Source organism: Bos indicus x Bos taurus, chromosome X (assembly GCF_003369695.1).
Source record: "Bos indicus x Bos taurus breed Angus x Brahman F1 hybrid chromosome X, Bos_hybrid_MaternalHap_v2.0, whole genome shotgun sequence".
NCBI lineage: Eukaryota > Metazoa > Chordata > Mammalia > Artiodactyla > Bovidae > Bos > Bos indicus x Bos taurus.
The window spans coordinates 107,729,262-107,752,641 of NC_040105.1; the positions used below are offsets into that span (position 1 = coordinate 107,729,262).

Below are 23,380 nucleotides of genomic sequence, written 5' to 3' on the forward strand. Positions count from 1 at the left end.
GTCACTGGTCCCCTCATCTCTGAATAGTCCTTAGGGCCTCACTGAGTCACACCTTTGTACCTACTCTGGCAGTGGCAGAGGTGGCATTGGGTGAGGGCATTCAACTGTCACTGGCAACCCAGTTGCCTAATCTAGGGTCCAGGCAAGAGGTCCCGTGTAAGAACAGGCACCTGTCACCTCAGCTCCGGGTGCCTACTTGGGAGTAGAGGCAGGAGATGCCAGCACAAGGGCATGAGCACAGAGGTCCCCGTGAGCCCTGTCACTTGACAACTCCGCATGCAGCGTCTGCACAGAGAAGGCAATGAGGGATTGGCTGAGAGCACGGGTTCTGGGTGCCCACAGTTGGCACGAGGAGCCAAGCAAACACCGGGAACTAGCACTGCGGCTGTGGGAGCTGCCCTGCGGATGAGCAGGAGGGCCCAGAGGAGACATTCTGCACTGGGGCGCGTGACTTGCGAGGGTCTCATCCTCTCTTAAGTCCCCGTCGAAAAATATTCCCAGAGAAACAAAGCCGCCCACTGAAGCACAGAAGACTGGGGAGGAGTCCTGGGCCTCTGGCCCTGCACCAGTGTGGTTTCCCTGGGGTTGATGAATGTGTCATTGGGCCCTCAGGAGGACTCATTAAACCAGCGTTTCCAAAATGTCTGCTCTGAGAAAGACGTAAACAGTGTCCTCTAAGCACTAGCAGTCTCCCTGCTGCCTGGTGCCTGGCTGGCAGCTCCAGGGAGGGACCAGCCACCAGCTTCATCTATTGGGCACCACAACACCCAGCATTGCAGGAAAGACCACTGAGGGAGGGCATGGTGCCCAGGGCTTGGTACTCACAGACAGGTGTTGTTGTCCAGTCAGTCATATCTGACTCTTTGCAACCCCTTGGACTGCAGCATCCCAGGTTTCCCTGTCCTTCACCATCTCCCGGAGGTTGCTCAAACTCCATTGAGTCGGTGATGCCATCCAACCATCTCATCCTCTGTTGTCCCCTTATCCTCCTGCATTCAATGTCCCAACATCAGGGTCTTTTCCAGTGAGTCAGTTCTCCACATCAGGTGGCCAAAGTAGTGGAGCTTCAGCTTCAGCATCAGTCCTTCCAATGAATATTTAGGACTAATGTCCTTTAGGATTTTCTGGTTTGATCTCCCCGCAGTCCAAGGGACTCTCAAGAGTCTTCTCCAGCACCACAGTTCAAAAGCATCAATTCTTTGGTGCTCAGCTTTTTTTATAGTCCAACTCTAACATCCATACGTGACTACTGGAAAAACCATAACTTTGACTAGATGGACCTTTGCTGGCAAAGTGATGTCTCTGCTTTTTAATACTAGTCTAGGTTTGTGATAGCTTTTCTTCCAAGGAGCCAGCGTCTTTGAATTTCATAGCTGCAGTCAACATTTGCAGTGATTTTGGAGCCCAGGAAAATAAAGTCTATCGCCGTTTCCATTGTTTCCCCATCTATTTGCCATGAAGTGATGGGATCGGATGCCATGATCTTACAGATAGCAAATAGTCAGTACTATGTGATCCCAAATACTAATCGCTGACAGCTGCAGCAGGGGCCTGAAACATCACCTTGATCTTGTAGGGAGAAGAGGGGGGGGGGAGTGTTGTGGATGCCATTGTAGAAGTTCCTGGATGCTAACCAGAGCTCTGTCACGGCCTAGCTCTATCAACTTTCTCTGGTATTTTTGGTTCTTTCCTTAGGGAATTTTCCCATAAGTGAGGTCATTGGGTCAAAGGGCATGGATGTTTCAGTGGTTCTCACGCCGCCGGGCTGCAGACGTCCCAGACCAATGGGTTCAGGCTACAGGGTGGCCCCAGCTCTCCCAGCCCCGGGGGCGGGGGGGCGGTGATGAGGGTGCCCCGGGCGGTGTCCGGGGTGCCTTCCTGAAGGAGGCTGGGGGAGCAGGCAGGAAGTAAGCGCGTGTGAGCGTGCCGCTCTCTGGAAAACAGACTGGTGAGCGGGGAGGCCGCTCAAGGCTGAGCCTGCTGGCTCCTGGATCATCGCATCCCGCTATTTCCCCGGACACGCCTCTGTTACTCCGTGTTACGAAAACGTACAGATTTAAACGTTGAAAGAATTTCTCATTACGCCCCGGGATCCCGCCGCCCGTTTGTAGGGTTCGGATCTGAGCGCCCGGCAGGAGCGTAGCCCCGCCCTCAAAGCCTGGGAAGGCGGGGCTCTCCCCGCTGAGCGAAGTCTCAAGAGGAGACGTCAGGGGCGGGACCGAGCGTGGCCCCTCCCCCCGGAGCCCGGCCCGGGGGCTCTGCCGGAGAGCGCGTCGGGGGCGGGGCAAATTCGGGCCCCTCCTACCCGGTAGCCCGCTGCCCAGAGCTAGCCGGTGACGGCGGTGGCAGCTGCGGCCGTGCTCTCGCCCCAAGTCGCCATTGCTGGGCCTCTCGAGCTGCCCCGCGCAGCTCCCTGGCCTCGCCAAGTAGAGCGAGGCGGGTGGCCTCACGACGCTGCCTTCGATCCGGCTCGCATCCCTCCCCGCAGCGTCAGGCAAGTCTCTGGCTGGCCCGGCCCGCGTCGCCGGCCTCCATGCCCGGAGAGGTGGGAGGGGGGGCCTCCCGCGGGAGGGACCCGCATCTGGGAGAACCACTTCCACTTCCCAGCCCCAGCGGCTCCCGGGTGCTCGATCGTGACCCGCCTGGTTCCCGCGTCCCCTCCAGTCCCAGCCGGGCTTCTCTCCACGTCCCCAAGGGGCCTGGCCAGGGACTTAGACCAGCAAATCGGCGCACCGATAACGCCCGCACCATAACTGGGGCCCACCAAGAGGTCGTCCCTGACCCCCACCCAAACCTGCTTGTTCTGCTTTGTTGCCCCCCTCCCCAGAGCGCAGGGTCCCCAAAGGCTGCACCTGCTGGCTGCCCCAGCCCAACGAGAGAAGTGGACATGAGGTTGGCAGGTGGGTGGCTTCCACCGTGAAAGGGAGAGTCTTGGAAAGCAGACTCGGCTGGAGGCCCAGCTGCCCAGAGGTCTGTCTGGAAGGGCGGGGAGGGCGGGAGTGGTGGGACCACTGGGTTTGTTGGGTTTTGCAGAAACACTCATTCTATGACCTTGAGCAAATCCTTTCACTTCTGAGGACTTCAGCTCCCAGCTCTTTCAGTCGTGAGAAGAGGGGTATGATAATCTGTTTCTCCCAAACGGGGTGACTGGCCACTCTTTGGAAAAAGAGCTATGTGAGAGACGCCCCAAGGAGTGCAGCAGCTGGGTGGACAGGGAGATGTGGTGGTCTTAGACAAGAAGCTGATCAAAGTGGCCCTGGGCTCAGATGGGAACCCACTGCCAGTTCTGCTGTTGCCTGGACAGTTGAGACAAAGTGGGCTTGGGGTCCCATCAGTTTTGGGGTGGACTTCCTAGTGGAAAAGGTTGCAGCACTATGAATGTATCCCAGGGAAGCTGGCCCATGAGGAACTGGCTGGGAAGATGTGGCCTCAAGAGTGGTCAGGGCTGGGCTGGGAAAATAAGAGTCACTGCTCTGTGAATGTCAGTTCAAGGCTGGGAGCAGAGGAGGGCACTTATACAGACAGTTGAGGCAGGAGGGGAGAGTGAGAGAAGGGTATGGACACAGGATTTGGGGATTCCCCAGTGTCATTCTGCAATGTTTTCACTTGCTGCACTGTATGAATGGAGGGATCATTTGCTGAAAGACAAAATACCAGAAGAATAGTTTGCTTATTTGGGGTAGAATAGAGAAGATGAGTTCTGTTTTAATATTTAGTTTGAGACACCTGTGAAATATCCAAATAGAAATAGTAAAGTAGCAGTTGGCTATATAGATATGGCTCAGAAGACAGGACAGAGCCAGAGATAAATGTTAAGGACAAGGAGAATGGTTGACATAATCCGGGAAGAGTCCATGGAAGGAGGTGAGAAGGCCATGTGGGACAGAAACCAGGACAAGCCCAGGTCTTCAGGGCAGAGTCTCAGAGGACAAGAAGGGTGAGGAGCATCCTATGGGCTTCCAGGGTGCCAGCCCAGAAGGGTTTCTGTGAGAGGGCTTCAGCCTGGAGACAACGAGGGCCCACAGGTAACCCCGGGGTGCTGACCCCAAGAAGGTCCCAGGCTGGGGGCCTTGGCGACAGGCTGTCCTACGGGGCTGATGGAGGCCCGGGCAGAGAGGAGGAGATCAGAAGACAGAGGGACCAGGAGGGAAGTCTATGCAAGGAGGGAAGAACCAGCATATGCGACTCTGGAGGGGCCTGAGAGGAGGGGAAGGGAGCAGATGGAGGCCAGCGGCCAGCTGGGGACGTGATCCCCAAGGACTGTCCTCCTGCGTCTTCAGAGGACAGGAGATGTTGACTATAGAAGACCAAGAGTGAGACAGAGTGAGCTATTCCAAGAACTCCAGCCAGGGTGGAAAGCTGGGCACCCAGCTCACAGCAGGGGAAGGGAGGCCTGCCTGGCCTTCTAAAGGGGTAAGAGCCTTCTCCTCCATCATTGCAGGAGAAGGGAGGGGCAGGGTGGCGGGGACTCAAATGCATGGGGACCTCAGGGGTTAGGTGGCTCCTCTGTCAGCATGGGAGGTGGGTAAAGCCCTCTCCAGCAGGGGCTCTGAAGGCCCCTCCACAACGCCAGGGAGAACCAAGCCAAGAGCCTTCCAGGTGCAGCGGCCTTTCCTCCTTCACCCACCAGGAGCTGATCCGCTTCTCGTGCCTGGTGGGCGGCCACAGGTACCCCCCACTCCTGTTCTCCCATCCCTTCCTCCCCAGCGGATGAGGAGATCCGCTCTTGAGAAGGCCTGGGGTCGTCCGGGAGCTCGCTGCCCTCAGAGGTGGCCTCGCTCATGTCTGTCCTGCCTCCAGGCCCCCTTCGCATCATGGCCCTGGTCATCACCGTGGCTGTCACCTGGATTGTAGTCAGCATCCTCCTCAGTGGCCTTGGCTTTCCTTGGATCCAGCAACTCTTCGCCAGTGAGTGTGGGACTTTCCCTCACCCTGCTACAAGGGTCGCTGGCGGCAGGCAACCGGACCTGCAGGCTGAGGCTCAGGACGGGTCTGGCAGCGGTCTGGTTTGTCTGTTTCCTCCTGGCAAGACACCGGGAGCTGTCCTCGCTGGTCTGCCTCTTGGTGTCCCCCACAGCCTGACCCTTACCACCCAGTTGCTTTGGCTGGACACACCAATCCCCACTCATTAGAATCCATTCAGTTCAGTTGGAGTCACTGGGGCCTGAGTGGGAGGGCAGGGGAGCTTCAGCTGAATCTTGGGGATGATGCCCTCGTTGGTCCCTGGAGGCTTTCCACTGGGTTCTGAGATGGGGAGGGAACTCGACCCCGTCTTGCTGGGGACACCTTATCTCTAAGGACTTTTCACAAGTCCCATCTACCCTTTCCTGAAACAGAGAGTTTTGCATGTGAATGTTTAGACGCCCAGGAATGTATGTGCCAGGGTCAGCCTGGCATAGCCCCTGGCCCCTGATCCTGGCTTGTCCTCCATGTTGACTTCCTGGTACAGGACCAGGCTGCCCTACTAACAGAAACAACTCTCTGTACCCACAGGCCAAGAGAACTCAGTGACTGCAGGTAAGGTTCCTCTCACCTCACGGCTCCTGCAGTGTACCTACCCCTCTGACCACCTTTGTGACAGCTGTGCTTGTACCCAGCCCACTAGGGTTTCTCTTCTCCATTTACCCCTCCCCATACTATAGCCCACTGGAACTGCTTGCATGCTGGGAGTCCAGAGAACAAGTTACCTCCTTCCAGAATACCTAGGGGGCCAGGCATAGGATGGACATTGCCATTCTGAAAGGGAGGAATTGTAAGGAATAAAGAGGTCATCAGTCTCAAGCAAGTCCAAATCCCAGCAGGGCAGATCCATTACATTTCAAAGCCTAAGAAGAATCCCTGGGCCTTTGAGGGGGTGAAGGTTGGTGGGGCTCTGGAATATAGGGGGCGATCTTACCCTCCCTTTGGGTCCAAGCCAACTGTGGCCTCTGCAACTATTGACCTGCCCTTGGAATTCTTCCTCCCTTCCATCCTTTGTCTGTCTCTCTCAGTCCAGCCTGGAAATGTTCCTACTTGTATACAAGTCTCAAAAAACCTTGTTTATCTCCCTTGGAATTCATGAGGGTCTAAGCTATAGACAAGAGAGTCCTCCAGATCATTCCTGGATAACGTCATCTCTCTCCCCTGGCTTCTGCTGACACAGCTGAGTGGGTCTACAAGTCACCCGTCTAGCTCTTAACAAACAGTTGTCCAGCCACACCCTGGGTGTTGTCTCCTGAACCTGCCCCTCTCATTTTTTTTTTTTTTTTTTTTTTTTGCAATATGGTTAGGCTGAGAATTTTCCAGACCTTCACATTCTGGTTCTTTCATGCTTAACTGGCCTGTCTTCCCTCCCATGTTATTGTGAGCGACAAGGAGAAATCCTCAACACTCTGCTTAGAAATCTCCAAGTTCAGCCTTCACGAGTTGTACCTTCCACAAAACACTAGAACACAATTTGGCCAAGTTCCTTGCCACCTGATGACAAGGGTGGCCTTTTGGCCAGTGTCCCAGAACACATTCCTCATTTCTGTCTGAGAGCTTACCAGAAGCACCTTTAGCATTCACATTTCTAGTGACATTCTGGGCACAGTGATGTGTGATTTCTCCATGAGGGTAGAAGCTTTCTCTACTGTTCTCTCTTCTTTCTGAGCCCTTAGCAGAATTACCTCCAATGGCTGTATGTCTACTAACAGTCTCTTCAAGGCAATCTAGACCTTTTCTAAGAAGTACCTCAGAATCCTACAGCCTCTACCCATTACCCGGTTGGAAACCCATTTCCACATTTTGGGGGATTTATTACAGTAGCACCCCACTTCCTGGTCTCAAACTCTGTATCCATTTCCTGGGGTAGCCATACCAAAGTGGCAGAAACTGGGTGGCTTAAACAGTAGAAGGATATTCTTTCTGTTCCAGAAGCTCCAAGTCTGAGATCTAGGTACTGAAAGGCTACTCTCATCCCAGAGGCTCCAGGGGAGGCTCCTTCTGGCATCTTCCAGCTTCTGGTAGCCCCAGGTGGCCCCTGGCTTGTGATTTCATCCCTTCTGTCTCAGCGCCCATTTTCACATGGCCTTCTCCTCCACGTCTGTGTCTTCTGTCTTCTAAGACCACACATCATTAGATTTAAGGTGATTAGTGAAGTCGTTCAGTCGTGTCTAACTCTTCGTGACCCCATGGACTGTAGCCTGCCAGGCTCCTCTGTCCATGGGATTTTCCAGGCAAGAGTACTGTAGCGGGTGGCCATTTCCTTCTCCAGTCATTAGATTTAGGGCCCACCCTATTCCAGGGTGATCGCCTCTAAATGAATTATAATGTCAGTAACCCTGTTTCCACTGAAGGTCACGTTTTGAGGTCCTAGGGTTTCAGAGCCTCTTCTGTGGGAACACAATTCACCTCGTAACACACCATCCTCCTGGCGGCTCTCCTACTATCCTCTGTTCTCCCACCAGTGGCCAAAGAGCCTCCCTGAGGGTCCCTGACCTCAACCTGAGCCATGTCTCCTCTGCACGCCAGTCCCCTGGTCTGTGATCACTCATTCGTCCCTATGGGCTGGGCCTGACCACCCCCTCTCAGGTGTCCAGTGCCCCCAGGGCCAGGCCCAGGAGTCACGCTGGTTGTCCCCACAGAGCCGCGAGCCAGGAAGTACAAATGTGGTCTGCCCCAGCCGTGCCCCGAGGAGCATCTGGCCTTCCGTGTGGTCAGCGGCGCTGCCAACGTCATTGGACCCAAGATCTGCCTGGAAGACAGGATGTGAGCCTCTCGGGATGGGGGCAGGGAGGGAAGCAGGGGCTGCATGCCGTTGATGGGCCATTGGAAAGCTTTGACCCGCTTCCAGGCTCATGAGCAGTGTCAAGGACAACGTGGGCCGGGGACTGAACATTGCCCTGGTGAATGGTGAGTTCCCCATGGAGCAGAGATGCAAAGCCGATTGGCAGCCTGCCACCCTCTGTCCACATGCCCACTCCGGGAATTCCCGGGGGGCCTGGGGTGGTAGGGGGCAGCGTGTGGGAGCTGAAGGTTCCACAGAAGTGACCCGATGGACAAGAGCAGGGTAGCAGTGAAGATCTCGAACTTTCCAGGGATGGGAGGCTGCTGCCTGGGGAGCCCCTGGAGGGCTGCCAATGCCTGGCAGCTTTGGGTGTGTCCTGGCATGTGAACCAGCAGCACGGTGGTAGGCATTCACATGTTGGGGGTATTGGGGGGAGCTTCTGGAAGGGCTGCTGATCTGGGGGCTCCGGGTGGCATCACTCTGGCAGCTCCTGCAGCAGCGCCCAATTCTTCCCCCTACCCAGGGGTAAATGGAGACCTCATCGAGGCCCGTGCCTTCGACATGTGGGCAGGAGGTGAGTCAGGCTGCCACTACTACTTTCTGACTGTGGGTGGAATGACAGCTCCTTTGCCCTGAACGCTGTTCCCTCTAGGTTCTCCCGGGCAGCTCAAGTGCTCCCTCACCTTCAGAAAAGGTGGGGAGAAGGACCGGTGTACAATCAGGGCTTTGGCCCTGGCTTCTTGTTTTCTGGGATTCCCTGGTAGCTCAGATGGTAAAGCATCTGCCTGCAATGTGGGAGACCTGGGTTCAATCCCTAGGTCGGGAAGATCCCCTGGATAAGGGAAATGGCAATCCACTCCAGTACCCTTGCCTGGAGAAATCCCATGGACGGAGGAACCTGGTGGGCGACAGTCCATGGGGTCGCAAAGAGTTGGCCATGACTGAGCGACTTCCCTTTTTCTTTCTTTCCTTACTTGTTTCCTAAACTCTTCTATTTCTTCTTATTTGGTTCCTAAACTCATTTGGCGACTGGCTTGGCATGAATCCCTGGCCCACTCACTCCCTGCTTTAATTTCCTCGTTTGGAGAACGGGTTGGTGAGGGAGGGGTGCTCAGAGGTGGCCAGTGCTCCATGGGACCTGTCCCCCCAGATGTCAACGACCTGCTGAAGTTCATCCGGCCGCTTCACGAAGGCACCCTAGTGTTTGTGGCTTCCTACGACGACCCAGCCACCAAGTAAGTGATGGCCGAGGCCGGCCGAGGCCTCATCCATCTAGGGTCACAGCTCACCTCTTTTCCTTCTGTGCGGCAGGATGAATGAAGAGACTCGGAAGCTTTTCAGTGATCTGGGCAGCAAGAACGTCAAGGACCTGGCCTTCCGGGACAGCTGGGTGTTTGTGGGGGCCAAGGGTGTGCAGAATAAGAGCCCCTTTGAGCAGGTATGGACACAAAGCCTGGAACCCCCACTGCCTGGCCCAGGGCAGTCTGCCCGCCCCTCTGGCCTGCATCCTCCAAGGTCCCCTTCTGTTCATGCCACAGCCTTCCCTGAATTCTGCCCAGCACACCTGCCCCCCACCCCACGGTGGTCCTGGCTCTGCACGAGGAGGGCAGTAACTTTGATCTTCTCTCTCTTGTCTGGATTTCCCCCTAAAGAACCTTTGAATGGCAAAGCTTTCACATGAGCAAGAGTCACAGTTAAGACACCTCCCTGCTATACATCTTCAAGATGCTTGCCAGACATCTTGTCAGTCGTTTGGTTAAGATTCCATGCTTCCACTGCCAGGGGCAAGGGGCAAGGGGCATGGGTTCTATCCTTGGTCAGGGAACTGAGACCCCTCATGCCACGTGGTACAGCACCACCCCCACCCCCAAAAGATTCTCAGTGATGTCCCATCCCTGCCAAACCCAGGACCCCAGTTTAACCTGCTCCCCAGCTGCCCTCATTGGGAGGCCCCCTGCCCCCAAACCCTGCTCCCCGCAACAGGGCAAGGCAAATAGGCCATTCCAGTGGTTTCTGGAAGGCTCCAGCTGCCAAAAAAGCAGCTTGACTCCCAGACAAGAAATGTCCCTTTGGGCCTCACTCTTGGCACAGCTTTCATGGGCTCCCTGTGGGTGAGGTGGGGGCTGGGACACACCCCGTCCTTCCCTTCCCAGCATGGGCCAGGCCCACCAGAGTTCTGAGAACCTGACCCCCTCCAGCTGTAAGGGGACAGCTGCCACCATCTTTAGCTGAAAACACTGAGGCACTGGCAGACGGGGCTGGGTGCCCAGAGAATGCCCGCTTGGTTGACCCCAGCCCAAGAGGATGGAGGGTCTGTCTGGCCCTGGTGGCTGAGGATGAGTCCATGCCTTCTTCTATCCCACAGCACATGAAGAATAGCAAGCACACCAATAAGTATGAAGGCTGGCCCGAGGCGCTGGAAATGGAGGGCTGCATTCCCAGGAGGCCCGCAGCCAGCTAGGGGCCAGGCTCGCAGATGAAACTGAGCAAGACTGCGTGTGCCCAGCCCCTGACGAGGCGCCAGCACAGGGCTGAGGCCCCGACCCCACGCCCAGCACGTCAGGGCTTTGAGGTGGTGACCAGCGACCAGACAGTGACCAGTAGTGGGGGCTGCCCAGCGGACCCATTGCACTTTGTGTCTGGGGGGAACCCCAAGGTACCTGTCTCCTTTTCCGAAAGCTGCTCCCCTAGTCAACCCCCAACCAGGCGAGTCCCAAGCACCTGCAGCCCCAGGTTTGGTAGTGGCTACCTAGAAGGTTTGGGCACCTTCCAGAACCTCTGCATCACAGAGTGCCTCGCAGCTCCATGGGCCAGGCCTGTTTCCAGCATGATTTGTCGTGCTGGGCCACCTGGCCACCTCCAGGGAGGGGCGGCCACCTTGGAGCCGGGCCAGCTGCGTGCTGAAGTTGCGGCCTGATGGAGTGGCAGGTGGTCGCCCCTGTGGTTTGTCAGAGGGCCTGCCTTCTCCATGACCTCTTAATAAACTGGTGGCCCCCAATAGGATGAAGTGTGTTCAGCGGGGTGAGTCAGGGGTGTTGGTGTCCTGGGGGAGGGACACGTCCCCGAGGCTCAACCGACTCGCCTCCACACCCTTTGTAGTGGCCTGTGTCTCCAGGGTGCATGTCATCCACAGGCCCCTCTGCCCAGTGGGCATCCCTGTAGCCTTGCCTGGAAAGCTGATTCTGGCTGCTGGAAACTGGCTGAATCCCTTGGACACAGGCCTGTAGGGATAGGAGTGGGGATTCAAATCAACCCAGGAGGCTTCCCCCTCCTGCCCCGGCTCCCTCAAGAGCTGGTACGTCTCCCCGCAGCACTCAGCTTTAGATCCCTTTGAAATCAGGGCATGAGAGATCAAGGTAGGAAGGCTATTTGGCACTTCTCAGAGATTACAGCTCTATTTCCCTGCATTGGGTGAGAACCAGCAAGAAACGATAAGGAGTTTTGCTGGAAAAGTATACAAAGTGGCACAGAAATGGCCTGGTGTCAGGAAAAGGAGGGAAGGCAGTTTGGACTTCCCAGGTAGAGGAATCAGTTGGGCACCAGCCAGGTCACGTTGAAGGTACCGTGGTGGAGGGCAGTGGACGTTTGAGTCCCCCTCGAGGGGTTAAGTGCTGCCAGAGTGTGAGTGCATCATCAGAAAATGAAGGTATTTAAGGAGGCACAGAAGAGAGGGAGTCCTGGGATGGCCCAGGAGGAGAGGCTGTGGCTGTGGGGCCACAATCACAGCCATAAAGGGTCAGGGAGTTGCAGACGTGAGGGCAGCCTGAATTTCTTGCCTGGGAGATGGTGATCACACGAGCTGAAGACCAGCCTGACCCCGTGCCAAGAACTTGAGATGTTTTCGTTTTTACATTGACTTTGTTTTTTAGAGTTTTAGGTTCCCAGCAAAGTTGAGCAGAAAGTCCAGAGTTCCCTTATACCCAGCCTCCACTGAAACATCATCACCACCCAAAACCCAGGGTGGACTTTGGGGTTCCCTCTTGGTGTCGTGCACTCTGTTTGACAAGTGTTCATAACAACAAGTGATGGTTGAGTCACTAAGTCATGTCTGACTCTTCCGACCCCATAGACTATAGCCTGCTAGGCTCCTCTGTCCATGGGATTCTCCAGGCAAGGATACTGGAGTGGGTTGCCATTTCCTTCTCCAGCGAATCTTTCTGACCCAGGAAATCAAACCCAGGTTTCCTGCATTGCAGGCAGATTCTTTACCAAGTGAGCTACAAGGGAAGATGCAATAACTGAGTACTTACCATTATAGTATCATCTATGTTATTCATCTTTTTTTAACCTTCTATTATGGACATTTCCAACATCCTCCAAAGTAGAGAGGATAGTCTGATGGATCTGGATGTATCCATTGGGGCTGCCACAAGGATCAACATGTGGCCAGTGATTCATCTGCATGTATTCCCTGCTCAGTCGTCACAGCAACCCCAGTGAGCAAGTGCTGCTGTGACCCCTGTTTAGAGAGGAAAAATGGTCCCTGGTATACTTAGGAAAGCTTCCCTGGGGCTGGGAGGTTAGAAGCCAGCTAAATAGGGCCCCACAAAGTTAGTGACTCGCCTGAAATGAAACGCACCTTAGTCAAGGGATGAACTGCAAGGCTGGGAGGTGCCTCTTATCAACCACTATGCCAGCTGACCTGCCCCAGACCTTCATTGCTTATGCTGGATTCACACAGATGGAAGCAGCAGGCCAGCTTTATCCCCCACATGGCCCTACACAGGCCAGGACGCTGACAGTGGGTGGTGTGCAGCCTGCCAGACTTCCCAAAGTAGAGGGCCGTCTTTTTACACCCAGTGGTCCTCCTCCACCAGGGTTTTGTCCCCCAGGCCTACCCTCAGGAGTTAAGACATCCTCAGTTACAGTTACAAGAGCCAGGGTCCCAACTCAACTGGCACATGTGAAAATAAAGCCACGATAGCAAAGGGAGGCTGAATTTTCCTGTAACAGACCCCCAATGCCTACGGGTGAGTCCAGCTCCAGTTATGTCCTCAGGGCTCTCATATGTCGGCTCCCCTTTCTTTTGTATTCATGTCTTTTTCAAATGTGCTGACTTCCCAGGCAGGGGGAGCAACCCCAGCAAGAAAGAAGTCCCATCTTCCCAGTCCCTAGGGAACTACCTCTCATTGGCCCAGATTGGATTATGGGTTTATCTTTGCCTCAATCTTTGTGGCTCTGATTGGCTACCTCTGTGTCATGCACCCTCAGAGGCCAGCATTGGGGTCCTCTACATGCAAACCTGTGTACCGAGAGTGGAAGAGAGATGGCCCTCTAAAGAAAACTCAGGTACCACAACCTGTAGCTGGGCTTGTAAAAACGCCAGTTGTCACATTTCCCAGTAAATACCAAATGCATCCCATATTCATGCTTGTATAGAATATGCCTTCCATGCCTGCTTATTTATCACAGTCTTCCTGGAGGCCACTGCGTGGAGAGCAGGAGGTAAGTCCACCTCTCAGGGTCATCACTGTGCCCTGTTAGTGAGATGGTGGTGGGTCTCCCATCTGAAGTGCCCTGATGTTCTTTTAGCTGTAACTATCATGTGTTCCATCTGTTTTCTTGGTCCAGATGACTTCTTTGGAACTAGATATCCTTGACTGACTCATAGAGACCTTCCTTCTTCTGGGGTAAATTATTAATCCTCAAAACTAACTACAAACATTCTTGTTTTTTTGTTGTTGTTGTTCAGTCACTAAGTCGTGTCCAACTATTTGTGACCCCATGATTTTAATTTAGCCACCCCTTTTTCCTGGAGGGAAGGCCTCCAAATTCCTTCAGATCAGACACCCCACCAGCCCCCTCTGGCTTTTCAGGGAAGGCTGGAGAGACTAATGATAACGGGGAGCAGCCTTCTAACTACATTTATTCTCCTTGACCCCTGACACCAATTCTCATCCAGTTGGGAATAGAAAAACGAAGGGTTCCTCAAGGGTGAACACATTGTTTAGGTTTTCCATCCCCAATGTTCAGCTGATCCATCCCCCTTCTCCCTCTGGCCACTTTTACCCCATCCTCAGACAATGACAGCACCACTGCTCCTTTGCAAACTTGCAGTCTTCAACCTAACATGTGCCCTCTCACCTGTGCCAGCCTGCTTCCATCAGGACCTCTCAACCCCATTTGAGAGGGACAGTACAGACTTTCTGGGATATTAAGTCCACACACACACAAAAGGCTTATGTCTTAACTGAAACTAAAGAACAGCCTAGAGCTACAGCTCTGAATGTTTCTTGATCACTGACATAAACCCTCTCGAGTGTGCACCCCCACCATGTGTGTCTATCTGCTTACACATCACATGAATGTACTAATCTGAACTTTATAACACACATACACAAATACAGTTCTCAATAAATAAGGCTAAATTAAAATTAATAGGTTTTTATTCAGATGATTAGTTATTATTTATTGGGAAAATAAATAAAAATAGATATGCTACAGGTCTTTTTGGACATTCTCTACGATGTGTCTTAAAAACCTTCTTGGGGCAAGAACCTGCAACTTTGGGCACCACTGGCCTCCATCACAGCCCTGACAAGAAGTTCTTCCAGAACAGTGGGTAGCTATTGTCCCACCCCCTGACTGCAGTTGCCCAGCAACCTTTGGGACCATACAAAGCTCCTTTGATTCTACACTTGTTCACTGTCTTCTCACATCCACGTTCTACACCTTCACCACTTTTTTGCCCTTCCTTATGCCATGTGTTTGCACTCCTTCTCCGTGAAACCTTAGGACCTTGCTGGTGGCCCCAAATAGTTTTGAAACGTTCAAAAATCCACTGATCTTACACAGGGTGGAAATAGGCGCTCGGTCATTGCTTGAACGTAGGAAGGTGGAACATGGCCGAGACTAGGTCCCAGAGTCTGGATCCGTGAGAGTCGGCCCTCTGGCCACAGGGCTAGCGCCCAGAGAAGGCACGTGACAGAAACCCTGATTCCCGGGTCCCACCACTAAGCAGCAGCTCCCGGGCGTCCTAGCTTGGATAAGGGCTAAGCATGCGTCCCACTGCCCCTAGAGGTCGCAGCGTGGTTGGGAAGGACTGGGATGCCTACCGGTGCGGGTCGCCCCGGCAGCGACCACAGAAGACTGGTATACGCGTCTCACTAGCCACACGAGAGAGCACCCAGCACCGACCCACCACGACCCGGAAGGCAGCCAGACCGGCGCGCGCGCGCGCGCAGACTCGTCGCTCGCGTGTTACGTCACATCCGGTCTAGGCCCGCCCCGACGGTGAGAGGTAAGGGGGCCGCCGTGGGGTAGGCGGGGCGGAAGCGTGGGGCGGAGGCGGAGGCGGTGCTTTGTCGGGCTCGGGGCGGAGCCCCGGCTGGCAGTGCTCGTGGGCGTCCGCCGGCCCGGCAGGCGCTGGCTCCCGCGCCGAGTTTCCGGGCCGCCGAGGCAGGTGAGAGCCTCAGGCCAGAAGGGCGGGCGGAAGGCGGCTCTGGCTCCGGCCAGTTTCCTCCCTTGCTTGCTGTGGCGGCCGGGCGCCGCGGAGAAGGCTCGCCGCCGGGCGTTCGTGCAGCCGCGGGGACCGGGAGTGGCGTGAGGGATCCCGGGGCCGCCCGGGCGTATCGTCGGCCTGCCGGCTGCAGGGCGCCCCTCCCCCTCTCCCTCCCCAATTTCTGCCCGAGCTCTGATCTGCCCTGTCCGACTACTTCCGGACTCCCAGGTAGGGAGGAGCCCCGGGTCAACACTGCCAACTGCACCGACACCGAACACTCGGCCAGTGTGGGAAAACCTGCTGACCCGGGGTTCCCTCCCTCGTCTTGGGGCGTATCTGCCCAAACTCTCCTGGCACCTCAAGAAGAAATGGTGGGATCTGGGCCAGATCCCCCACACAGTGACTCAAAGCCACCAGTGGTACTGGAACGACGGGGTGCATGGCCATTCACCTCCTCTGCCTTCTGAACTGGTTCACACCAGACCGGTGGCTTCAGTCCCAGGTGCCTTCGTTTCTTCCCTGTGAGTCCCCTCCACTGTACTTCTCCTGCTCCCTCTGGTTTTCCTGCCTCCCTCTTCAGCGGTGGGACCCAAGGCTGAATCAAGGCCTCCAGGGTAAGTAACCCAAATGCCAAGCCAGGAGAGGCTATGGCATCCCAGGGTGGTAGAGGATGACTTTCCCAGGGATGAGCCTTCTGCTGAACCAGCCCTCCACCACCTACTTCCACTGCTCTCCAGTCTCAAATGAGACTATCCCCGATAGGATCTAGAGACACAGGGGCCTCTTCCAAGACTCGGACAATGCCAGGCATGAGTCAGTCAACAGTAAGGATGAAGAATTACTGTGTCCTCATCTTGGTTGCCCCAGTTCCTGCAGGAGAGTAGGGTGTGGGCTGCCCAAATTGAGAAGTGGAAAGAGGCAAACGTCCTTCTTTCCCCTTGAGGCAGCCCATCCCTCTAGAAACACTCCTCAAGGGTAGTTCTAGGCTCTGGTAGGGGTCCACGTGGGCATGAGAGGAGTCCCTGAACTCTGAGCAGAGCCTCTCAGATGGCACAGTGGCTCTAGGAGCTCCAATTTTGGGCCTGCCAGGGGAGTGAGAGCTCTGACAGAAAGGGGAGAAACCTCTCAGTAGACACGTGGGCCTATCTGATCCCTTTCTGCTGCCCCTTCTGGCAACTTCCCTGGGGAGAGGGGGACCTGCTTCCTCCCAGAACCTACATCTTGCCCCTGTCAGCAGGTAGGTAGGCCAGATGGCCACACACAGCACGACCATTCACATAGCAGTGGTGAACACCAGCACATGGGGCCTTTGGCCCCGGGGTCACCCGCTGCCCACACCACTTTGCCGGCTGCTCTCTGCTGGTCAGATGACACTCAGATGCCGTGAGCTGGCTTGCTGTCATCGGGCCTGCTTCCTGGGCATCCCTGGGCTGTCCTGCAGAGATTTCCTCCTGGTTGTGGTACTGCCGCAACTGTGCCTCAAAGCAAGTGCGGCACAGGCTAGTGGTGACAAGATTGGGGCTGTCTCTCCCTGGTGGCTGATCATGGCTGATCCCCTGTTGTCAGGCCATCTCTGAATTGTGGAAATCAGCCCCAATCAGCAGGCTGAAGGCAAAGTCATACCTGTCGCTGGCCCTTCTGGGGAAGTTTGAGGCAGTTGTGACTGGGGAAGGGATACCCAAATGGCACTCAAGGGCCAGCACTAGGCATTCCCTTTCCATCCCCAGGCTTGCAAAAAGGGACCCTGCTGAGTCTCCCACCAGTGGGCTTCTCGGTCATGCTCCTGGGCTCACAGCTGCTCACCCTCAACAGCCACCACCATGTCCCTTCTCTTCTCAGAAAGAGCTCTACCATCAAGAAAGGCAGCCCAGCACCAGACCTCGCCCATGGACCCTTCTCAGGACCACCAAACAGCACCAGCAAGGCTGGTCTCCTAAGCCACAGAGGGCCTGTGCACCCCACCCTTGGGAAGGAGCCATGGTGTTTAGGAGTGGTGAAGGCCACTCCCTGCAGTGGCCTGGCCCAGAAGGGGGCACTGGTTGCACGGGCCCCCAAAGCATGCTCAGAGCCACCCTGCTGCTTGTCAGCCTGCTGTGGGGGGCCCGGGGAACACCCAGTGCCAGTCTCAGCCCAGCTCTGGGCCATCCCATGCCTCTGACCAGGGGCCGCTACCTGAGCATTGGAGATGGCTCTGTGATGGAGTTTGAGTTCCCAGAAGAGAGCGAGGGCATCATTGTGATCACAAGCCAGTACCCAGGCCAGGGCAATGGGACGGGACCCAGCCCCATGCTGAGGGTCACCTCCCTGGACCCAGAGGTGCTGACCATCAAGAATGTGAGTTCTATAGCCTTGGGCAGCGGCGGCAGCTTCGTGGTAAGCATCCGCTCGGGCCTGCCTGGGATAGCCCCACTCCACATCCAGCTCACGGACCCCCGTGAGGCCCCGCCCAGGCTGATCGAGGAACGGAGAGATTTCTGCATCAAGGTCTCACCAGCTGAAGATACCCCCATCACCCTCGGCACTGACCTAGTCCACTTCTCAGAGAACCCAATCCTCTACTTGCTCCTGCCTCTTATCTTCGTCAATAAGTGTTCATTTGGGTGCAAAGTGGAGCTCGAGGTGCTGAAGGGGCTCTTGCAGAACCCCCAGCCCATGCTGCTCGGCCTTCTGGGCCAGTTTCTAGTCATGCCCTTCTATGCTTTTCTGATGGCTAAGGTCTTCATGCTGCCCAAGGCCCTGGCTCTGGGCCTCATCATCACTTGCTCGTCGCCCGGCGGCGGGGGGAGCTACCTCTTCAGCCTCCTCCTTGGAGGGGACGTCACTCTGGCCATCTCTATGACTTTCATCTCAACGGTGGCTGCCACTGGCTTCCTGCCGCTGTCCTCAGCCATCTACAGTCGCCTGCTCAGCATCCATGAAACACTCCATGTGCCCGTTTCCAAGATCCTGGGGACCCTGCTGTTCATTGCCATCCCCATTGCAGCAGGCGTGGTAATCAAGTCCAAGCTCCCCAAGTTCTCGCAGCTGCTGCTACATGTCATCAAGCCCTTCAGCTTTGTGCTGCTCCTGGGTGGCCTCTTCCTGGCCTACCGCATGGGGGTCTTCATCCTGGCAGGCGTCAGGCTGCCCATCGTGTTGGTGGGCTTCACGGTGCCCCTGGTCGGCCTCCTGGTGGGCTACGGCCTGGCCACGTGCCTGAAGCTGCCAGTGGCACAGCGGCGGACTGTCAGCATCGAGGTTGGGGTGCAGAACAGCCTGCTGGCCTTGGCCATGCTGCAGCTGTCCCTCCGCCGCCTCCAGGCTGACTACGCCTCCCAGGCCCCTTTCCTTGTGGCACTTAGCGGCACCTCGGAGATGCTGGCCTTAGTAATTGGCCACTTTATCTATAGCAGCGTGTGCGCCGTTCCCTGAGGCCCCCTGGGTCAAGCTTTCACCAGGCACCCCTAGCCCCCAACCTCCACCAACTGTCCCCACCATTCTTGTGTACCAAAGGCCTTTAGTTCTCATGCACTATGCACTCAGAAAAAAAAAACCCAGGCTTATTTTTTTTACTCGTTTTTTATTCTCCAGCTTTCAGTGCCAAAGAGGCCATGCTGAATTCTGTAGACGGGCACTGCCCAGAAAATATATTTCAATAAAACAGAAGCAAGCTTGGGTCCCTTGCTGTCTTTGCCCTCTGAGGCCTGCGGGTCGGGGAAGGAAAGATGTGGTATGGCTAGGTAGGCGTGGGCCAGGGTGGAGGGCTGGCTTGGGCGACAGAGTGACCTCTGGCCAGATTTAGCCCTCCTCGCCCCTGCATCACCTCAGAGCTGTGTATCTGTTCTAGAAGGAGCAGTGGGAAGGACAGAGGCCTGACTCCCCGGCCAGATCCCAAGCTCAGTTGCTTTTCTACAGGTGGACTAAAAAGGAGGCCGGCGGGTGGCGAAGCGGGCTCGGCAGAGCCGGGCCTTCTGCGGGCTCCTGAGAGGCAGGGGATGGAACGGGCATCAGCGTTGACCTGCTCTGCCCGCGGGCGGTGGCGCGCGAACTCCCGGCCCGCCGTCTCCCCGGGCCCAGCTCGTCCCTCCACCTTTTTCCCCTCTCCGCGGGCTTCCGAGTTCCGTCGCCCCGGGGTCGGCGGAGGACCGGCCAGGTTATGGGGGGAGGGGCCTGCGACACCGCGGGGAGGGGCCGCGACGCCGGGCGCGCCCCTCGCGAGGCTTCCGGCGGCGGCGGGCGGTTCCGGCGCGCGCCCGGGGCGGCGGCGCGCGGCGGCGGGCCGTTGAGGTGCGCGCCGGCCCGAGTGGACGCCTCGGCGGCCGCCATGCAGCTGACGGTGAAGGCACTCCAGGGCCGCGAGTGCAGCCTTCAGGTAGCATCGCTGGGCTGGGTTGCGCGGTCAGCCCCGCCGGTGCGGGATCGAGCCGCGGGCGGGGACGGACCCGGCGGGCTGGCCACCTCGGGAGAGCCGCCCTCCGCGCGGGCCGCGGCCTCACCCCCCGCCCACCTTTCTCGGCCGGGACAGGTGTCGGAGGACGAGCTGGTGTCCACGCTGAAACATCTGGTCTCCGAGAAGCTGAACATCCCGGTCCGCCAGCAGCGGCTGCTGTTCAAGGGCAAGGCCCTGGCAGGTAACCAGGGAGAGGGGACTCCGGGGGAGACCCGCGGGAAGCCAGGGGACGGGGCGTCCAGCCCAGGCCCGGGCAGCAGTGTAGGTGGAGGGGGCTCTGGCTAGGTGACCCCCCACCCCCACCCCGGGAGGCCACCGCAGCGCTTCGCCTGGGCTCCCCGAGGCCTCGCAGCGCCGTGGGCAGTGCGACTGTGGGCCACAGCTCCATCAGTTTCTCTCTCTCTCTGACAGATGGGAAAAGACTCTCCGATTACAGCATCGGGCCGAATTCCAAGCTCAACCTAGTGGTCAAACCTCTGGAGAAGGTGTTGCTGGAAGAAAGCACCGCGCGGAAAACGGCCGAGGCCCCGGCCCCACAGCCCGCCGCCTGGACGCTCATTTCCAGAGTTCTGGCCCAGCACTTCAGCGCCGCCGATGCCAGCAGAGTCCTGGATCAACTCCAGAGGGTGAGAAGCGTGGCCCAGGACCTCTGCGTCCTGCCCACCTGCCTCTGTCCCAGCGGGCCCCCCGCCCCAAGCCGCACCCCTGAATCCTTCTGGTTTTCTCTCTTCAGGATTATGAGCGGTCCCTGAGCCGCCTGACGCTGGATGACATTGAACGCTTGGCTGGCCGCTTCCTGCACCCCGAAGCGACTGAAGCTATGGAGAAGGGGTTCTCCAAGTAGGATTCTCGGAGTGTGGGGAGGAGCCTGGCCAGGCCACAAGCTGCATGTAGCATTAAATGTCTTCTTGTATTGCAACTTGACTCATAATACTGCCTGGCGGGTACCCGGGTACCTGTATCTGGCTCATGTTAGGTGCCAGGCCCCACTCATTGGCTCCCACATGTTGCACAAAAGGTGAGACAGCCGAGGCTCCTAGCGGGCAAGGCAAGGAGCCAGATTCTGAGTCCAGCTAGCTTCCAGAAGTGCTTCAGGGTGAGAGGGAGAAAAGGGTCGTTCAAATGGGTTCTGAGGGGTGGCCATGGACATTCCAGGTTTAGCCCACTGAGGAGAAACCCTCGAGCAATACCTTTTCCAGGCCTGGAAGGGGAAGCAGCTAGCCCCTGATGCCCAATCCTGTCACCTCATCCTTGGCAGGTCCAGCATTGGCAAGAGGTCAGGTGACGGCCAGCCTTGGGCCCCCTTAGAAGCTGCAACCAGTATGCACTCAAAGGGAAGGTGGGCTGGGGAGTCTAGGATGTCACCCGGCTCTGAGGAGTGACCCTAGGCAAGTCCCTGTGCCTCGTTGGTCCCCAGCATTCGACTCTGCCCAGTGAGGGCTGCTCTTGAGACTCTCTCAGTTTCCTTTAGCTCCAAAGCCTGGGTTCAGGAGTCTGTAGGCATCCTACCCCTGTGTCCCAGATACAAACTGAGGCCAAATGCTGAGTGAAGGCCAAGCGTGGCCCAAAGACGGAATGTCCTGGCCCTTAGTGTCACAGCTTTTCTCTGGGCACCCCCTTCTGCTTGTCTCCTCCAGACACAAGTGGTCCATGACCTTTAGAGATGACAGGTGACAGTCTTGAGGTGACTCGAGCAGGCCCCTGTACCCTTTGCCCATCCTCTGCCACATGTGGACAGGGCCTCCCACTGTGTACACCACTCACTGAGAGGGAACCTGGGTGGGGGCAGAAGCTGGTGGGTGGGCCGTAGAGATCATCTAGGCACCTGCTCCTTGGAGGAGGGCATCTGGGCCACCCTCTGGCCTGAGCCTCATGGGGTAAGTGCTGGGTCCCCAGGTCGGGAGGACGGACAGTGGCTTGAGGGCCAAAGGCTTTGAAGAGCAGGTGGAAGTCCATGGTTCCACCCAGGAGCTGGGCATGCACTGCCGCAGGGCCCATGTGATAGACTTCCCTACGCTCTCATTTCTTTGCAGTCAGGAAATTTTATATTGACCTTTTCAGTCACACTAGAGGTGCATGTGAGACTTTAACCTGAAAGGAACTCTATTAGCTGAACTGCTTTTGGTTTCCCCATCATTGATTTAACCATTACAGGATATTGGTTTAAGCAATAAAGGAAAGGTATTGGTTTGCGAATTGGAATTGGTTTGTAAAAGTCCAGGGGTATTGGCAGCAGATAAACGATTTCCCCAAATACCCAGTTTCTTCCTACCTCCCCTCTGCACTCTGCAGTGTCTGCTTCATCCCAGGCCTCTACCTCAGGATCAGAAGATGGCTGCCTGCAGCTTCCACCGAACCCCTCGGTCACAGCCAGCATGGAGCACCTTCCCGTCCTCTAGCATAGCTTCCTCCTCAGCTGCCCCAACAAATAAACGTTGTCCCTTTTGGATGCTCAGAACTGGGTGCCTCCATCATTTTGTCAGGGGCTTGGGTGGGCTGTGGAAGGGAGAGGGCAACTCTCAGGAAGGCCAGGTCCTCAGGGAGGGCTGATGTAGTCTTGTCAACAGACACAAGAGACAGCTGGTGAGTCTTATGTGCCTCCTGACTGGGCAGTGATGACCCTGTAGTGGCTAGGAGCCATCTGCTGGGTGCAGGAAGTCATTGAGGAACTCAGGCTGCCCATGGAGACAGGAGTGGTGTCTCCTGGGTGTATAGCAGGTGCCTTGATGACAGGACCAACGGGCCGATTCCGCAGCCCTGTGCAGCTTTCCACGACATTCCGGAGGGCCTGCGGACACAATGTCCCAGACACTGCAAGGATGCATGAAATTACTTCCCAGAGAGCATGACTGAAGAAAGGGGAGAGCACTGGACCTGGGGGGGACTTCACCAACTGGAGAAACTACAGAGGCCAAGGCGCCTCCACAGATGCAAGGCCACAGGGAGAGCTTGGTGTCAGAGGCCAGGAAGGCCCCTCCAGCCAGGGTGCAGAGTGTCTAGTGCTGCCAAGAAGCAAAAGAGAGGGCAGCCTCCTCTCAAGCTAACAAGAAGGTCATTGGCGATGTTTTAGGGCAAGAAGCTGCTGCATGGTGGAGAGGAGGAAAGGTCTTGCCAGTGACTGGAGACCCCCGGTTCCAGAAGCTTGTCTGGGCAGGAGTGTGTAGCTACAGGGGTGGAGGGGGGAGACAGGGAAGAGGTGCTGGGATGAGAGATGGGAGGCCCAGGTGGGAAGGGGCCACGGAGGCTCTGGTCTAGGCCTTGTGCTATCGCTAGAGGATAGAATGGCCACGGGCTGTGCCCTGCCTTTTTCCTTAGTTTCTGGGAGGGGGTGTGGCCCCATGTACCCTGCAGGCTCCAAATGCTGCAATATCTTTCCACAGGGGCTGGAATGTTTATGGCCAGCACTGTGCCCCTTGAGCCAAGTGTCTGCCCCAGAGGTGGGCACTGACCCCTCGCATTACCCCCCATCCCCTGGCCTGAAACCACTCTCCTCCTCATGGAGGGTCCTTGAAACAGCCCCACTAGGAGATGGCAGGGCGAGTGAAACGCCCAGCTGAAGTGGCCACAGACAGCAACGGTCCAGCACCTGGAATAAGATGCCTGTGGTGCCACTTGCCATGGGCACACTGACAGAGGGGCAGGCTCAGAGGAAAGCAGTGTTTCCTTTGGGGTGGAGCTCACTGAGCTGGAAAACGCCCAGGCAAAGATCAGCTGTGTGCACAATTTGCTGGCACATTGCTTTCCACACAGGCCTGGAAAAAAG

The 23,380-nt window shown here is 56.6% G+C and overlaps 3 protein-coding genes across 9 annotated transcripts; all 3 read left to right on the plus strand.

Annotated features, from left to right (window-relative positions):
- The first annotated feature begins 2,297 nt into the window (after positions 1-2,297).
- FAM3A (family with sequence similarity 3 member A) lies at positions 2,298-10,750 on the plus strand. Of its 3 annotated transcripts, XM_027534028.1 has the most exons (10): positions 2,298-2,494; positions 2,828-2,900; positions 4,801-4,908; positions 5,494-5,517; positions 7,605-7,728; positions 7,814-7,872; positions 8,271-8,321; positions 8,898-8,982; positions 9,059-9,185; positions 10,113-10,750. In XM_027534028.1, the coding sequence occupies exons 2-10, from the start codon at positions 2,888-2,890 to the stop codon at positions 10,206-10,208; spliced, it is 687 nt and encodes a 228-aa protein (XP_027389829.1). In that variant the 5' UTR covers positions 2,298-2,494; positions 2,828-2,887; the 3' UTR covers positions 10,209-10,750. The 3 variants fall into 3 exon arrangements, with proteins under 3 accessions (XP_027389829.1, XP_027389831.1, XP_027389832.1); XM_027534030.1 differs by lacking the exon at positions 2,298-2,494 and having other exon boundaries at positions 2,882-2,970; XM_027534031.1 differs by lacking the exons at positions 2,298-2,494; positions 2,828-2,900 and adding an exon at positions 3,036-3,115.
- A 1,166-nt stretch (positions 10,751-11,916) lies between these two features.
- On the plus strand, positions 11,917-18,843 carry SLC10A3 (solute carrier family 10 member 3). 4 transcript variants are annotated; one of them, XM_027533666.1, is made up of 2 exons: positions 11,917-14,987; positions 17,028-18,843. In XM_027533666.1, exon 2 carries the CDS (start codon positions 17,166-17,168, stop codon positions 18,597-18,599), a length of 1,434 nt encoding a protein of 477 aa, XP_027389467.1. In that variant the 5' UTR covers positions 11,917-14,987; positions 17,028-17,165; the 3' UTR covers positions 18,600-18,843. The 4 variants fall into 4 exon arrangements, with proteins under 4 accessions (XP_027389467.1, XP_027389464.1, XP_027389465.1 ...); XM_027533663.1 differs by having other exon boundaries at positions 14,972-15,802; XM_027533664.1 differs by lacking the exon at positions 11,917-14,987 and adding an exon at positions 15,050-15,149.
- Positions 18,844-19,404: 561 nt separating this feature from the next.
- UBL4A (ubiquitin like 4A) lies at positions 19,405-22,075 on the plus strand. Of its 2 annotated transcripts, XM_027533667.1 has the most exons (5): positions 19,415-19,539; positions 19,693-19,798; positions 20,029-20,243; positions 20,351-20,457; positions 21,910-22,075. In XM_027533667.1, exons 1-5 carry the CDS (start codon positions 19,492-19,494, stop codon positions 22,019-22,021), a joined length of 588 nt encoding a protein of 195 aa, XP_027389468.1. In that variant the 5' UTR covers positions 19,415-19,491; the 3' UTR covers positions 22,022-22,075. The 2 variants fall into 2 exon arrangements, with proteins under 2 accessions (XP_027389469.1, XP_027389468.1); XM_027533668.1 differs by having other exon boundaries at positions 19,405-19,539; positions 20,351-22,075.
- Positions 22,076-23,380: the final 1,305 nt, after the last annotated feature.